This window comes from Chlorocebus sabaeus, chromosome 1, assembly GCF_047675955.1.
Source record: "Chlorocebus sabaeus isolate Y175 chromosome 1, mChlSab1.0.hap1, whole genome shotgun sequence".
Taxonomy (NCBI): Eukaryota; Metazoa; Chordata; class Mammalia; order Primates; family Cercopithecidae; genus Chlorocebus; species Chlorocebus sabaeus.
In genome coordinates, this window is record NC_132904.1 from 110,065,720 (window position 1) to 110,083,984 (window position 18,265).

Sequence of the window (18,265 nt, forward strand, 5' to 3'; positions counted from 1 at the left end):
AATTGTTAAGCACAGATTCAAACTAAAGAAGCTTTTATAAACCTGCGCTGCTATCAACTTGGTCTATGCTCTGCCATTTTCTTCTCAATTTAGTCTAAGAGTAGGGAAGAAGCTTATTAGACAAAAACAGATTCCGTATAAGATAATAGAATAGAACTTAAGGTAACATGAATGCAATATAGATTAGAAGTCATCTTGAAAGAGTGAAGCCAGGTCCTTGGCATGTTCCATTCTTTCCCTTCTACCTTTGGCTGCCTAACAAATTGTTATTGCTTTAAATATAAACATTTAAAATGTAAATTAATTAGGGACTGGGTTTCAAAAGGTAAAAAGAATGTTAGGCTAAAGAGCCCAAGTAAGCTGGAATAGAAGATATGACTATTACCCACTGCCACCACAATAATAAACACTTAAGTATTAATCATTTTCCAGGTAAGAGTCTAAGTTCTTTGCATGTGCTTTCTTGTATAATATCATTCAATTCAAATAAAAAGTAAAAGTAAAAATTCAACGACAATTGAAGAGCTTTTGTTAAAAAGTGATTAACAATTTTTAATGTCAAAAAATCCATTTGTGCATCCATACAAGTGCACCTACTTCTTATACCTTGCTCATACATCTACGCTATTGCAAATAAAAGTCAGAGATAGACATAAATCTGTGTGATGCACTGGGTTTTGTTTTGTTTTTTTCCAGAAAAAGCATTAACTTCTAGGCTAAGAAAACCCAAAGAATTCCAGCTAATTTTCCTGATAAACATCTAGTTAGGTATGCATTTAACCAAGTCATTGCCATTTTCACACAACCCAGAATTCGTACCATTGATCACTACTGGTTGTTGCCTCTAGTAAAGTCTGATAGGCAAGCTCCATTAATTTCTTCACTGATTCACTGATCCGGCATGTGGGCAAGGAAAAGGAATGTTGGTCCAATGTATTTTCAGGCTCTAAATTCACCGCTTCGTTGTACTGAGTATTGGACACTTTCTGTACTTCCAGTTTGTTATCCTCATCAGGAGTGGGTAACTCCGGCACATTTATCTTAGAATCAGGAATAATCTAAGATTCAAACACAGAAATATAGAAAATATATTGTTTTCAGAATAATTCAAATATAAGCACATGGTGAAGAATAAGATACTGCTTGCTTTCATGGTACAGCTACGGCTCTACAGAGTAATTAGAAGATTTCAATAATTATGACAATGTTTTAATGACTGCTGAATCCTAAATGAAAGCATGTCATAAGTGATAAATAATCCCCTTAATCCCCTTTACTGTGACATTCTTCTAAGTGTTCTTTTTGAGATAGGGTCTTGCTCTGTCACCCAGGCTAGAGTGCAGTGGCACAATAATAGCTCACTGTAGCCTCAATCTCCCCTGTAGCTGGGACTACAGGCACCACCACCCCAGCTAATTTACTTTTATTTTCAGTAGAGAAAAGGTCTTGCTATAAGGCCCAGGCTGGTCTCGAACTCCTGGGCTCAAGTCATTCTCCCTCCTTGGCTTCCCAAAGTGCTGGGATTACAGGCATGAGCAAACGCACCCGGCCCCAAGCATTCTTAATCTTGCCTGAAATAGCAAAGCTGTGCAACTGGCCTAAGATTTCAGCTAAATAAAAATACCTTCAAAAATAATTTGTCTCATACTAGACTATTAGTATTACAGAGCAGCATAATTTGGGGTTCCATTGTCTAGATTCTTGAACAAATTATTTTGTACCAGGCACATGTGTTGGTTTAGTCTAAGAAATAACTCATTCAAACTAGCATATCCTCCCATTATTAAAAAAAAAAAAGCTTCAGCTTCAATCAAAACTTTCCTTTGTTGGGACTAAATGAAAGAACAGTAGGCTGTGAATGTGAAAACAGTAATATTTTTTACCCTAACTTTTAACAAAGTCATTTAACCTCTCTGGATCTCAATTTTCTCATTGTAAAATAAATAATATACTAATAATGGCTTTCGAAACTTGTTTCTCAAAGATGCTTCAGGGGTTTTAAAAAAAAAAAAAGATTAAGCATGTAGAGGCAGCAGGTTCCCTACTCCCACTACAAGAATAACAGCTTTGCACATACTGGACTTTGACAGAGATTTTCTGGCAGAAAAGGTTCAAAGTCTAATAAAACTATTTAAGTCAGTGGACTTGGCTTTCTAATCTGTAAAATGGTCTAATAATATCTACTTCAGAGAGCTGTTATGAAGTTTAAATGATAATACAAATATCAGGGGCTGGGTGGTCAAAAACTATGGCTAAGATCAGAATGATGATGAAAAAATTTACTTACAGAGATGATTAAAAATGCTAATCTTTGTCTGAAAAATAGTGGGCCTGGATACATAAAATTCAAAAAAGTGACTTCATGAGGAGGGACAAAGGAAACTAAGATGGAAGAATGTTAGACCTAATAAGACGTCTCTTAAGACAAAATCTAAAAACCACACAACAACAAAAAATATAACTATAGATCTTTTGGGAAAACAGTTAGTACACATAGGGGAATAAAGAGAATTGAGAAAAAGACCATGAAAAGCAATTAAGTTGAAAATGTTTTTTAGAAAAGGGAAGAGGAGCTTTTTCAAAGTTGGGAAGTTTAGAAAATCTAATTCCAGGGCCTAAATGTCAAGAGAAAGAACCAGGTTGGAATCTAAAGCAGTGGTTCTCAATCAGGGACAGTTCTGTCTTCCAGGGGGCATTTGGCAATGTCTGGAGATATTTTTGCTTGTCACAACTGGAAGAGGTGCTACTGGAAACTAGGGAATAGAGGTCAGAATGCTGCTAAATATCCCATAGGACAGTCCCCCACAGCAAAGAATTATCTGGTCCCAAATGTTAACACTGCCACTGCTGAGATATCCTCACCTAGAAGAAGCTACATTAAGACTTGAGTACTCAGGAAAAATGCCGTTTTACATACTCTCAAAATTACTTGAGTAGGAAACTCAGATTATCTAGTTCAATTCTCTCACAGTACAGAAGAGGAAAATGAGGTTCAACAAGGTGAAAAGATTAAGCCCAGAGTCACAGAGCAATTCAGTAGTAATGCTGTTTACATCAAGGAGTTGTGAGATATATATGAATTCATTTACCAAAGGTACTTAGTAAGCACATGAGCACTACATACTAGTAGTATGTATGTACCAGGTATTTTCTTAGTGCTGGAGCTAAAACAATAACAAAACAGTCAAAAAAAAAAAAAAAAAAAAACACAAAACTCTACCCTCATGGAGCTTACTTTCTAGAGGGAGAAATAATAAACAATTCATATAAAATGTTGGTTGATGAAAAATTAAAAAAAGAAAAATACAGCAAGGAAGGGGTATAGGAAGGAAATAGGGGAGGTTATAATTTTTTTTTTAAGTGATCAGAAAGTACTTTTTAAAAAGCAAATCATATGATATGCAGTAAGAATATTCCATGCAGAAGTAACACGTGGTTCAGAGATTCAGAAACCAAGTAGGCCTAGCACATTCAAGGAACAGAAATAAGTCCCGGGTGCCTGCAGCACAGTGAAGGATGAATGCGATAGAAAATAGAGTCAGAGAGGCAATAGGAGGCAGATCAGATAAGGCCTTGTAGTCCACTGTAAGGCTACTGGGTCTTCTCTAAATAAGATGGGGAGCCACTGGACTTTCTGCAGAAGAGTGACATAATCAATTGATATTTATGTTAAAAGAAACCACAGCCCAGTTCTTGGTATTGAGTAGATTTCTGCTCAACAATCCACAATTACTTCAAAAAGTGTTAACATCTGTGCATTTCAAATGGCTAATTAAATATTTTGTCGAAGTGGACACAATAATAGGGTACCCCAAGGAAAATGGGACACAGCAAAAGAAGGGATGAAGAAGAAAAGCCTAGTTCCCTCAGTGATAGCAGAAAATGGCTGAAGTCTGCTGATAAGGGATTGCCTCAATCTATGTTTTGCTTTATACCCAATTCAAGGTATATACATTATTTCATATGTGTAAGATATGAATAAAAAAAAAAAGGTTAAGAGTCTACTGCCTTTACAGGTAATTATTTATATCCTATCTTTTTATTTACCTGTTTTATTATTTTAGCTTTAAAACTAGTCCCTCTATTAGATGAAGTCAACATTTTCATAATAGGATATAATTTCTGGACATAATATAGCCCAAGTGTACCTGTCACAAAGTTGTGTCCTAAAACCTTCAGAAATAAAGATGAGAATAATCTACTGTCTCACTTCAACAATAATAATCCGTTACATGTATGTAGACTTTTTCAATTTTTACAAGGCTTTCAAGTGCATTATCTTATCTGCACTTCATAATACCCAATGGAAGAGGTAGAGATTAGGACGACTTTAACGGGGACAAAACCAATGTAAAAAAGATTAATAACTTGACTCAGCTCAACAACCATCATCCTCTTTTCCACTTTACTATATGCATCTCAAAATGAGTTGCTTTCTCATATACAATGCTTCATATACAATGCAATATAACCCTGATACCTTCACAGTGTTATGAATTTCAGAGGTCATTAGATTTCTGGCTGCCACAATTACATCCTGGCACTTCTTGTTTGCAAAATGAGAATTGATGTTACGAGCATATTTCAGCAAATCTGTAGTATCTCCTTTTAAAAATCTCATTTCCTTTAGGGCATTTTCAAATTCTTCAGTGGATTGTATGATCTGAGATACACAAGAAAACAAAGAAAAGAATCATATACATATATTTCATTACAATATTAGAATTTCAAATCCAATGTATAAAAAATAAGAACCAAGCTGTTCATTTAAGATTTAGAATGGACCATCAATTACTGGGTATAAAAATATACATATTTCCAGCCTTAATTTATTAGAAAGAATATCTTCAATAGAAATGTCTGACTCGGAGATCGAGACCATCCTGGCTAGCATGGTGAAACCCCGTCTCTACTAAAAAAAAATACAAAAAACTAGCCGGGCGCCGTGGCGGGCGCCTGTAGTCCCAGCTACTCGGGAGGCTAAGGCAGGAGAATGGCGTGAACCCGGGAGGCGGAGCTTGCAGTGAGCTGAGATCCGGCCACAGCACTCCAACCTGGGCGACAGAGCGAGACTCCGTCTCAAAAAAAAAAAAAAAAAAGAAATGTCTGACTCTACTTGGTAAAAGTACAAAGTTAAAATAAATATACTTATTTTAGCACTCAAGGAAACACTAAAAAGAAGCAAAAAAGTAAAATGTCACACAATAGCTATTATAGCTAATATAAGTATAAATGAACATAAAGAAAATATATTTAATAAGAAAACAAACTTCTGCAGTTAAAGAGGTAGGAAGTCAGGAGAAAAACGAAGTTATATGGAATTTGTCTCTATTCCTTATTAACAATTTGCTTAAAGGTATAACTAAAGAACAAACTATCTCCAAGGAAAAACAAAAGACAGCAATAATAATCAACAGTGTCTTAAAACCTTCTGTGCTATCGCGACTCTTTACCTCTTCATATTGCTGTAATTTGCTGCTATTTGTTGGAATAGAATAAACCAAACAGTTTTTGATGAGGCACTCAGACAAGTCCTCCCAGATCATGTCTCCAAGCATCTCAGCCAACGAGACAGTAGACGTTTTTTCATTTTCCAGGTCAGAGTCAAGTGACAGATCTGAATTTTTTAAAAAAAGAAGTTTTAAACAAGAAACCATTTGCAGTCCTGGAATATTCTTAGGTTTTCTAGAATTCTTTAATTTTAAGATGATGGGGAAGAAAACAGCACAGATAATTCTACAGCCTTCTCAACTGACTGCGTGGGACAAATCATGACACACAATTATTATTATTTTATTTTCACTGCTTAAATGAATTGTCTGTACTATATTACTGCCTGTTCTCTGTAACAATGAGGTATTAAGCCATCTACATTATAATCATCTAGTGCTAAGCTGCTGATCTGATTTGACAAGCACTCAGAAGTTCTGCATTCTAACTTGAAACTAGTTTAGAATAAAATCTCACTTATTTAATAATGAATAAACATACTTTATTCATCTATGCATAGAATCTGAGTGTTTGTATTTTATAGTAAAACATAACTAGTCTATAAAACAGAGTATTTCAATACCTCCTCTACAGTATATGTTATGGTGGTTTTTTCCAACACATATTGAGGATGATGTTTAGAACATCCTATTAATCAATTAAATAATAGTTAAGAACCAGTGGCCAATGTAGAAGGAAGAGGACTCATAAAAGAGACTAGCTGTTATGAACTAGTTCTGATTCACAAAGGAAGACTTAGGGGATTAAGAGCCTTAGAAGAGCAGGGCACAGTGACAAAGCCATTCCGGAGGCTGAGCTGGGAGGATCACTTGAGCCTAGGAGCTCAAATCCAGCCTGGGCAACATAGCAAGATCAAGTCTCTTTAAACACAAACACACACACCCACACACACCTGAGAAGAAAGTGAACATATTATCTCAAAGCCTTTAAGATACTTCACAACGTCTAAAGTCTAGTCTGCATTGTCCAATATGATAGCCACCAACCACATTTTGCTACTAAACACTTAAAATGTGGCCAGTGTGACTGAGAAATTCAACTTTTTAAAGTTTTGATTAATTGAAATTTAAGTTTAAAAATAGAAGCAGGGGTGTGTCCTTATAAAGGGGCAGCACAAAGGAGCCTTGTGGTTTTGGAACAGTTCTGTATCTTGACTGTAGTGGTGGTTACATGAATTTACACATATGAAAAAATTGCACAGAACTACACAAACACACACACGAGCATGTAAAACTGGTGAAATCTAAATAAACTCAATGAATTGTACCAATGTTAATTTTCTGGTTTTGATATTGCACTATACTGCACTATATATTACTATATAATATTTAAGATGTTAACACTGTAGAAAATTGAGTGAAGGAGGCACAAGACCTCCCTGTAATTTTTGAATGGAAAAAAAATTTTAAACCAGCAGGGTAAAATACTTTTCCATTAAACACAATTTCATTGTTTTGATAGAACTACATTCCACTGCATCACATAAAATATTACTGTTGTATTGTCAAGCACTCAACAGGCACAAATGTCATTTCTAGCATTTCATATAATACATTGCCAAACCAGTCAGTGTCAATAGACTGATTCCATCATCATTTTTTCTCCAGACTGATCCTATCACAGTTTTCTTTCCTCTATGCACTAGTATAACACTGTAATGTGTTTATTTGAATATTTTATGCATAGAGCACAAGTTATGGTGATACCTACATAAATGGTAATAGGTAGTTAAATTGAAATACTTATTTTAGTTATGATATTACTCTTTTTCTAGATTAAGAAAATATGTACAAATTTTAAAATTTAAAACAAAGCATACTATTGATACAGTCAAGTAAAGATGGAGAAGCTGGTAGTACCACTGAAAGAGCAAAGGTAAAAAAGACTAGAAGAAAGCATGTCACAAATTTCACAATCAATGGCAGCTGCAATTTGCTACAACAGGGTAAAACAAAAAAGCTGCTTGCTTGTTGTATACAAAACTTTTTTTTTTTTTGAGATGAAGTTTCGCTCTTGTTGCCCAGGCTGGAGAGCAATGGCGCGATCTTGGCTCACTGCAACCTCCGCCTCCCGGGTTCAAGCGATTCTCCTTCCTCAGCCTCCCGAGTAGCTAGGATTACAGGCACCCACCACCACGCCCAGCTCATTTTTGTATATTTAGTAGAGACGGGGTTTCACCATGTTGACCAGGCTGCTCTTGAACTTCTGACCTCAGGTGATCCACCCGCCTTGGCCTCCCAAAGTGCTGGGATTACAGGCGTGAGCCACTGCACCTGGCCACAAAACATTTTTTAAGACAATAAAGTGAACAATATTAAGGGACATTTTCAGCAAATACGTTAGGAATTTGATGCTTCCTGTGAAAAAAGAATTGACAAAATTAGTCACCTGGAATCAGAATTAAATGTCCAATAAAAAGTGTGATTTTAACAGGGCCTGAACTTCTAACTTTCAATAACTTGGATTCTTGTATTAAAAAAAAAAAAACCCTTTTTAAATGGAAAGCTAGCAAAAGAAGTGATTATTTTTTAATTTTCTTAAAAATTATAAGGAAAAGACATGTTTTTTAAAATGTAAAAGATCTTCAATGAAGCAACCACAGAATACAGTCCACAAAATATAATATCTTTCTAACAATATCAAAGATCAATTGATTCAATTTCTGGAAAATTGCAAATACTTTCCTTTTGTGTGTGTGTGTGTGTGTGTGTGTGATTTTATGTACAAAGAGGCATCATGGTTTTGCATTAGGTAGATGCCTTGGATAATCCTTTCAAGGAAGATCATTTAGTCCAACTTAATGAAACCAATATCCTTCGCATACTGACGGAAACACTGGTGGCACATATTGAGGCCATATTTTCAGATCAGACCATGCTGGTTTGAGCAGACACGACAAAAGCAAGAATTCTGGCCGAATTTTCACCAGTGGCTCCAGTACAGCTGCTGGTGACCTATCTTGCTCTCAGGAGTGTGATGAGGTAAAAAGGCCAAATACTTTTCTTTAGCTGTAAATTATACTTTGGGTACATTTTTTCTAAAGGGACTTCCAAATTTGCAAAGAAATATTATCAATTCACAGCCTAAAAAATCAATCTCACTGCACAGTTTTTGTCTGTTTTGCATAGATATTTTTAACCTTTCACATTTGTCAAAGAATTTCAGCAAGATATGAAAAAATAATTTTTATTACAACGAATAGTGTTCTAGTTCTATGTTAGGGGAAAAAAAATCCAGATTCATTGGAGTTTTAAAACAAAAGACTGGCTGAGCGCGGTGGCTTATGCCTGTAATCCCACCACTTTGGGAGGCCAAGGCGGGCAGATCACGAGGTCAAAAGTTCGAGACCAGTCTGACCAACGTGGTGAAACCCCGACTCTACTAAAAATACAAAAATTAGCCCGACGTGGTGCCGTGCACCTGTAATCCCAGCTACTCAGGAGGCTGAGGCAGGAGAATCTCTTGAACCGTGGAGGTAGAGGTTACAGGGAGCCAAGATCGCACCACTGCACTCCAGCCTGGGTGACAGAGTGAGACTCCATCTCAAAAAAAAAAAAAAAAAAAGACTAATGATTTCCTTATTGCTTCATTCCATCACGTGACAGATACCTGTGTTCAGTTTTTTATCTGAAACATACTCTATAAAAAGTTTAATGAACATTGTTAAAAGTATTCAGTTTACATACATGCAAATACTATTAATTATTACTGGTTAATGGAACTGTTGAAAGAAACAGAAGACAATAAATATGATGAACTTATGTTCTTTGCCAATGCTCATTACTTGAATCTGGAAGGGTTTTAGAAAGATTTACTACATTGTTATCTTCAAGGCTTTGTTAAAACAAAAAAATGCTTGCCAAATATTCAAATAATCAAAGATTTAAAAAGGCAAAAAACTTGTTTTCGTACTTACATCATACTGCACATGAACAAGATGTGTGTGTGTGTATGTGTATTTGGCAAATACTACTATGGACTAAATACAACTACTATGGACTAAATTGTGTTCCTGCCCAAATTCATACGTTGAAGTCCTAGCCCCCAATGTGACTAGATTTGGATATACAGGCATACTTCATTTTATTGTGTTTTGCTTTAATGTGCTTCACAGATAATGGTTTTTTGGGGTTTTCAAATTGAAGGTTTGTGGCAACCCTCCATTAAGCAAGTCTATGAGCACCATTTTGTCCAAGAGCATGTGCTCACTTCATATATCTGTCACATTTTGGCAATTCTTACAATATTTCAAACTTTTTCATGACTTTTGATGTTACCATTGTAATTGTTTTGAGATGCCATGAACCACACCCACGTAAGACAGTGAACTTAACAAATGTTGGGTGTGTTCTGACTACTCCACTAACCAGTCACCCCTTTCCCTCATACCCCTACCCTTTCCAATCACGTCTCTGTCTCCTAGGGTTTCCCTATTCCCTGAGACACAATACTGAAATTAGACCAACTAATAACCCTACAATAGCTTATACGTGTTCAAGTGAAAGAGTCACACACCTCTCACTTTATATCAAAAGTTAGAAATGATCAAACTTAGTGATAAAGGCATGTCAAAGGCTCAGGTAAGTCAAAAACTAGACCTCTTGTGCCAGTTAGCCAAGTTTTGAATTCAAAGGAAAAGACTGGGTTTTTCTTGTGTGTTAACATTGCTTTAAATTCCTTATTTATTTACCTTTACTTTTTTTTTAACTTTTATATTAAGTTCAGGAGTACATGTGCAGGTCTGTTATACAGGTAAACTTCTGTAATGGGGGTTTGTTGTATAGATTATTACATCACCTAGGTATTAGGCCTAGTACCCATTAGTTATTTTTCCTATTCCTTGCCCTCCTCCCACCCTCCACCCTCCAACAGGCCCCAGTGTGTATTGTTCCCCAGTATGTGTCATGTGTGTTCATCACTTAGCTCCCGCTTATAAGTGAGGACATGCAGTATTTGGTTTTCTGTTCCTGAGTTAGTGGGAAAAGTTCTTGAAGGAAATGAAAAGTGTATTAAAAGTGTATTGCTGAACAGATAGATTATAAAGTAAAACAAGCTTATTTATGGATAAAGTTTTATTTTTTGTTTTGTTTTGTTTTTTTGAGATAAAGTCTTACTCTGTCACCCAGGCTGGAGTGCAATGGCATGATCTCAGCTCACTGCAATCTCCGCCTCCTGGGTCCAAGCAATTCTCTCACCTTAGCCTCCTGAGTAGCTGGAATTACAGGCACGTGCCATCATGCCCAGCTAATTTTGGTATTTTTAGTAAAGACAGGGTTTCACTATGTTGACCAGGCTGGTCTTGAACTCCTGACCTCAAGTGATCTGTCCGCCCCAGCCTCCCAAAGTGCTAGGATTACAGGTGTGAGCCACCGTGCCTGGCAATTTATGGAGAAAGTTTGAGTGGTCTATGTGGAAGCTCAAACCTACCACAACATTTTCTTAAAGCCAAAGCCTAATCCAGAGTAAGGCCTTAACTCTCTTCAATTCTATGAAGGCTCAGAGAGGTGAGGAAGCTGCAGAAGAAAAGGATGAAGCTAGGAGAGTTTGGCTCAGGAGGTTTGAAGAAAAGAAGCTGTCTCCATAATATAAAAGCTCAAGGTGAAGCGGCAAGTGCCAATGGATAAGCGACAGCAAGTTCTCCAGCAGGCCTAGCTAAGATAACCGACAAAGGTCTCTATACTAAACAACAGATTTTTAGTGTAGACAAACTAGCCTTCTATTGGAAGATATGCCATCTGAAACTTTTATTGCTAGACAGAAGTCAATACCTGGCTTCAAAGCTTCAAACAATAGGCTGACCCTCTTGCTAGGGACTAATGCGGCTGGTGACTTTAAGTTGAAACCATGTTCATCAACCATTGCAAAAATCCTAGTGCCAGGCCGGGCGCGATGGCTCACACCTGTAATCCTAGCACTTTGGGAGGCCAAGGCAGGTAGACTGCTTGAGGCCCGGAGTTCGAGACCAGCCTGGGCAACATAGTGAAACCCCATCTCTACTAAAATTATAAAAATTAGCTGGGCGTGGTAGCACACACCTGTAATTCCAGCTACTCAGGAGGCTGAGGCAAGAGAATCGCTTGAACCCGGGAGACAGAGGTTGCAGGGAGCTGAGATCATGCCACTATACTCCAGCCTGGGCAACAGAGTGAGACTTGTCTCAAAAATATTCCCAGGGCGTTAAGAATTATGCTAAATCTACTCTGCTTGTGCGCTAGAGATGGGATAAAGCCTGGATGGCAACACATCCACAACAGCATGGTTTTTCAGGATATTTTTCAAAAACAGCATGTTTTATTTTGTTTTATGAGACAGACTCTTGCTCTGTTACCCAGAAGTGCAGTGATGTGAACACAGCTCACTGCAGCCTCCAACTGGGCTCAACTGATCCTCCTGCCTCAGCTTCCGAAGTAGCTGGGACTACAGGCACATGCCACTATGCCTGGCTAATTTTTTATTTTTTTAATAGAGGCCAGGTATCACTATGTTACCCAGCCTGGTCTCAAACTCCTGGCCTCAAGCAATTCTCTTACCTTGGCCTTCCAAAGCTCTTGGATTACAGGTGTGAGCGACCATGCCCAGCCAATAGCATGGTTTACTGAATATTTTAAGGTCTCTGTTGAGACCTACTGCTCAGAAAAAAGATTTCTTTCAAAATATTACTGCTTACTGGCAATGCACCTGGTCGCCCAAGAACTCTGATGGAGACAAGCAAGGAGATTAATGCTGTCTTCATGCCTGCTAACACACCATCCATCTGTAACCCATGAATCAAGGAGTAATTCTGACTTTCAAGTCTTATCATTCAAGAAATAAAATTAAAGCTGCCACAGTGATTCCTCTGATGGATCTGAGCAAAGTAAACTGAAAATCTTCTAGAAAGGATTCACCATTCTACATGTCATTAAAAGCATTCACAATTCATGGGAGGAGGTCAAAATAGCAAAATTAACAGAAGTCTGGAAGAAGTTGATTCCAACCCTCATGACTTTGAGGGGTTTGACTTCAGTTAAAGAAGTAACTGCCAATATACTAGAAATGGCAAGAGAGCCAGAATCAGTAATAGAGCCTGAAGATATAACTAAATTGCTGCAACCTCATGATAAAACCTGAATAGATGAGGAGTTGGTTGTTTCTAGTGGATGAACAAAGAAAGTGGTTTCCTGAGACACATTGTACTGCTGGTGAAGATGCTGTGAACATTGTTTAAATGACAACAAAGGATTTAGAACAGTCCATAAATTTAGTTGATAAAGCAGTGGCAGGGTGAGAAGAATGACTCCAATTCTGAAAAAAGTTCAACTAGGGGTAAAATGCTATCAAACAGCACTGCATGTTACTGAGAAATCTTTCAAGAAGGGAAGTCAATTGATAAGGCAAGCTTCATTGTTGTCCTGTTTTAAGAAATTGACACAGCCATCCAACCTTCAGCAACCACCATCCTGATCAGTCAGCAGCCATCAACATTGAGGCAAGACACTCCACCAACAAAAAGATTATGACTCACTGAAGGCTCAGATGAGTTAGCACTTTTTAATAATAATATATTTTTAAATTAAGGTATGTACACTGTTTAGACATAATGCTATAGCACACTTAATAGACTACAGTACAGTGTAACTACAACTTTTATATGCACTGGGAAACCGAAAAATTTGTGGGACTCGCTTTACTGGGATACTACTTTATTGCAGTGGTCTAAAACCAAACTCACAATATCTCTGAGTATGCTAGTAGTCCCTTTAAGGAGGTAATTAAGGTTACATGAGGTCATAAGGGTAGAGTCCTGATCCAACACAACTGGTGTCTTTATAAGAGAAAGAGACACCAGGATGCAAATGCAGAGAAAAGGCCATGCAAAGACACATCAAGAAGGCCATCTACAAGATAAGAGAGGCTTCAGGAAAAACCAAACCTACCAATACCAGAAGAGCAATGAAGATAAGGAGAACTTAAAACTATGTCATTCAAAAAATAAAAATGTTTACACTGGTGATAAGATGTAGGGGAAATAACAGCAACTGTAAAGAATATGAAAATCCATCATGTGTAATAGGAATTAGACTCATTCTATATGGCTCCACACTATAAAAACAGCATCAATAAAGTAGACATTGCAGGGTAGCATATTGTGACAAACTTTTAAAATAACTACCCTAAAGATTTAATTTGCAAATTAGCATTTTTGTAGTAGTATTTAAGAGTACAGGTAAGAAATGTGAGTTTTAAAAAACAAAACAAAACAAAAACCTGCCTGGTACTCAGAACTGCCCAGGGGCAGGATAAAATGCCTCAAGTTCTCTCTCACTGAAAGTGTTCAGATTGGCTATCTGACCAGTTGATGGAATATTATAGAGGAGATTCAGGCATCTGAGATATTTGGACCAAATTATCTCTCCAATTCCTTCTAATCTTTGGATGCTTTGTTTACAACTTCATTTATATCTAATGAAAACAAAATTGTATTCCTCCCCAAGGGGAGGATCTGGGAACAAGAAAAACTACCTTGGATTTCCGAAGTTTATGCGAGCCTTAGGATTTTTTCTTCTCTGCTCTCATCAAAACTATAGAAAAGTCCTTGCTTTACATATAAATTATTTATATATAAATATACAGTATATGACTACCAGGAAGGCCCACAAACAATAGGAGCATTTCTTTTTTACTTTAGCCACAGCAGGAATGGTTAGCCAGGCTATTCAATATGACAACTGAGAAAAGTACAAAGAAGGTAAGTCAAATAGACTTAAAAAAAAAAAAAAAAAAAAAAAAGCAGTATTGAAACACAAGAGACTTCACTTTTAATGGTACAATAACCAAAAACACAATTTAAGGAATACAGAAACTGGCTGTTTCTAGTGTGAATACACAAAGATCAACAGGCTGAAATACAATTTATTTCCTATGTTAAACCAAGTTTGTTTTTATCAGATTAACAGGAGTTTCTATGGAAATATGTAAAACAACACTTGGTTCATTTCTTCTTCTCCTATAACTAAAGTACGAGTTCCAATTTGTGATGGTACTGGGAGTCCAGTGAGAGAAGTGCATCCTAGAATTCAACTAAAATAATATTACAAGTACAGAATCTGGGGTACCACTGATGGCCCTACTTGTCAATATAGTGCAGAGAAGGAATGCAAAACAGGCAAAAAACAAGACGGCAACTCCTTTGCCCCTATGGCACAATTTACCCACTTCTGAGCCTACTTTCTCACACATTATAGGCATTTCTACTTTAAAATAATATTTACTTTTAAAAACAATATTTACTTTTCCAAAATATAAAAACACTGCCTTGGAGATACATACCTAGAAGCTGTTTCTGGAGTACTTCTAGTACCAGTCTGATCTTTGTAAAAACTTCAGATGGTGATGGATATTCCAAGTTAGTCATTATAGATTCAAAACGAATAACTATGTTAGGCTGGCTTTCTATCACAGCGTGAAGGGATGGACAAGATGCCAGAGGCCTAAGGATATACTTCAGCAGCATCTGACCTGAAAAATCATATGAACATTCACCAAAAAATCACTGTAAGACACTTCTAGGCCAGGCACGGTGGCTCACATCTGTAATCCCAGCACTTTGGCAGGCCAAGGCAGGTGGATCATCTGAGGCCAAGAGTTCGATACCAGCCTGGCCAACATGGTGAGATCCCATCTCTACTAAAAATACAAAAATTAGCTGGGTGTGGTGGCAGGCACCTGTAATCCCAGCTACTCGGGAGGCTGAGGCAGGACAATTGCCTGAACCCAGGAGGTAGAGGTTGCAGTAAGCTGAGATCATGCCATCGCAGTCCGGCCTAGGTGACAAAAGTGAAACTCCATCTAAAAAAAAAAAAAAAAAAAAAAAAAACTTCTAAAAAGTAAACCTGTCAAAAAAAAAATATGAATCTTTGAACCTAACAACCAAAATACATATACCATGACATTACACACCAACCATTATGCAGTGTAGGTTTTACCACTGAAGTTTCCCAGATTGTCTACAGATTTTTATTTAAATTATTCAAAAACCAAATAAAATAGGAACAGTTTTAAAAAACAAAAAAAGCCCAATCCCTTAATAAAAAGGATCATATTTATGACAATTCCCTTTGATGAATCAAGAGGCCAGACCCTATATTAATACTCTCCAGAGAATATTTTATCATCTTTTCTGTCTTCCCTTTAATACTGGGCCTTAGGAGATTTTGTGTAAATGAAACAAAGTAGCATGCCTTACCAAATGATTTAAGCTTGCTGTGTAGTTCTCCAAGAACAGAAAATGCCAAGAGGACAGAACTGATGGGTGGCATAGGGGTCTTCTCCTCTTTGTGTGATTGTTCAGTGTATAAATGAAGTTCAGTTTGTAGGTAAGATTCCAAACTGCTGGTATCTAAGAAAAAGGAAGAAAAACATCAGCTGTCTCACCAATATGAGATGTTCCCACTTCTATTCCTCAGAGTTCATTCTCTGATATTTCCAATGCAGTTCTATTACAATATACTCCTAATGCAACCAAATATGAATTATGACATACATGTCCTTGGCATCACTTTAAAAAAGGAAATGACTTTTTGAGGTCAGGTGAGGGGACTCATGTCTGTAATCCCAGCACATTGGGAGGCCGAGGCGGGAGGATCACTTGAGCCCAGGAGTTCAAGACCAGCCTGGGCGATGTAGTGAGACCCTGTTTCTAACAAAAAATTTAAAAATTCATCAGGCGTGGTAGCACACACCTGTGGTCACAGCTACTGGGGGCAGGGTGGGAGAAGTAGGTGTCGCTGAGGCAGGAGGATCGCTTCAGCCCGGGAGTTTGAGACTGCAGTGAACTATGCTCGAGCTACTGCACTCCAGCCTGGGCGACAGAGCGAGACCCTGCTTCAAAAAAAAAAAAAAAATGAGGTCCTAGTTTCACAGGCCTTACTTTCTATGTTCTTTCTGCCAAACAAGTTTAAAAAGTAGGGTGTGTTATAACAAATAATTCAACACACCTGCCCTCTTCTCTTAACTAATATTCTACTTGAGAACAGAATCTAAAATTTCCAGGATAACTCCCTTCAAATACTGATATACATACACATATGCACATGTGTCTATGTACACACATAAGTACACAATGAATTTGTAGGCCAAAGTGGACATAGGAAAGGGAACGGGGGAGACAGTTTCTCCTGAAATACACTAAATTTCAAAATCCAATGTTGGAAAATACACCAGGTACAACAGCATGTCCTTTAAATACAGCCTCTGAAGTTTTACTCTAAGGGCAAACAACACACCAAAGAGGGCTCATACCCAGAGGTAGGCAGAAAGGCTGAGAGCCAAGTAGCATAAATCAAAGCCAGGGCAGAAGTAATCCCATTTCTTCACCTTGCAAAGCACTCCCTAGCTCATTATTTTCCCCAAGGACTGGAAAGAAATTGAACAAAACCCCTCCTCTACCCACAAGCCTACTGATTCATCTTCTTTCCTAAGCAAGAGAGAGAATGGGTAGATAGCTCCTCTACATTTTCCAGCCAAGATAAACTGCTGGGATTAGGGCTGTCAGGAACGAGCACGTCCTACAAGGCAATGGAAGCAATGCTACCACCTCCTCTAGCACACTCTCACCACATGACCCCAACTACCCTATCATCTTTTCTCACATTTCCAGGGAACGGGACAGCTAAGAGGGATGTAAGGGAAGCAAGGTGAGAGCACTTTAGGGACTCAGATGAGCTGGTCCTAAGTAAGCATCTTGCTAACATGAACACTCAATACAGATATGGAAGATTATGAATGAACCCTCATCTACCAATACAAAACTGTAGAGCATATTCAGACACTACACTGGTTCAGGCAGATGAAGCAAAGCAGTCCACCTGAGGTCAGCAGCACCTTTTGATGGTGGGAACTTCCATACAATCAGCTTCTGCCACTCTTCTCCAAGGTGATAAAGTATGTTCTGTTTCTGTATTGTGAGCTCCATGCTGAGAGATTTCAATATTTTTAAATCAAAGCATTTTCTGGATTTTAATAACTTCAAGCATTTCTGTGCCTGGTAATGAAATGAAATCACTGTTAAACATTCAATCTGGGCTCAGGGCAATTAGAATATATTTGCATAATGATAAAAAATACAAAATTTACTGAAAACAAGAAAAGCACTTATTGCTCATGCTTTGGGGAAAGCATTTAGTACCTCTTCCAGATGCTGAGCACCAGTGACATATTTCTTCTCTGTTAATGCACAATTATATTCTTCAATAGCAGTGGAAAACTGAAAAGTGAAGTATAATATTTTATACATCCTATTATTTCAAGTCTGTTTGCTTTTAAAATATTAAGAAATGCTCCCACTTTCCCTCCCTCTAAAAAAAAAAAGAAGAAGAAAAGAAAATATGAAGATAAAAAAACCCCATTATAGTCAAGAGATAGCCATTGAATACTGAGACCTTCCCACCACCAAAATACTAAGGTTCAAGTTGAGTTTACTGACCTCCTGCAACTGTTTAAGCAAACTTAGGACAACTGAGTCTCTTTCCAACTGCTGCTTTAAGTCTGTAAATTCACCAGTTGATACATGAAGATCCCGGCAGACCTAATTCACACACCAAAGACAAGTACTTTTAAGCTATACCATACCGAAGAAATAAAACATTTACAGCAAGTCAATAAGCTTTACTAGGTCAACATAATTCATGTTGAAATTTAAATGCTAGTTAAGACTGGAATAAAAATCACAGAATGTAGTAGGAAGATACCCTAGTATCCAACTAGTCCAAACCTT

The 18,265-nt window shown here is 37.5% G+C and overlaps 1 protein-coding gene and 1 pseudogene across 1 annotated transcript in view; both read right to left on the minus strand.

The window, feature by feature from the left end:
- ZW10 (zw10 kinetochore protein) overlaps positions 1 to 18,265 on the minus strand; it is a 40,706-nt gene that overhangs the window by 10,128 nt on the left and 12,313 nt on the right. Inside the window, exons 3-10 of the mRNA XM_038005188.2 lie at positions 17,975 to 18,076; positions 17,678 to 17,755; positions 17,374 to 17,533; positions 15,737 to 15,889; positions 14,821 to 15,009; positions 5,454 to 5,617; positions 4,481 to 4,663; positions 820 to 1,058 (exon numbers count right to left, since the gene is read on the minus strand). Of these exons, the coding sequence (XP_037861116.2) occupies positions 820 to 1,058; positions 4,481 to 4,663; positions 5,454 to 5,617; positions 14,821 to 15,009; positions 15,737 to 15,889; positions 17,374 to 17,533; positions 17,678 to 17,755; positions 17,975 to 18,076 (1,268 nt within the window). The remainder of the gene's footprint in view (positions 1 to 819; positions 1,059 to 4,480; positions 4,664 to 5,453; positions 5,618 to 14,820; positions 15,010 to 15,736; positions 15,890 to 17,373; positions 17,534 to 17,677; positions 17,756 to 17,974; positions 18,077 to 18,265) is intronic.
- LOC140713189 (small ribosomal subunit protein uS14-like) lies at positions 8,194 to 9,172 on the minus strand (annotated as a pseudogene).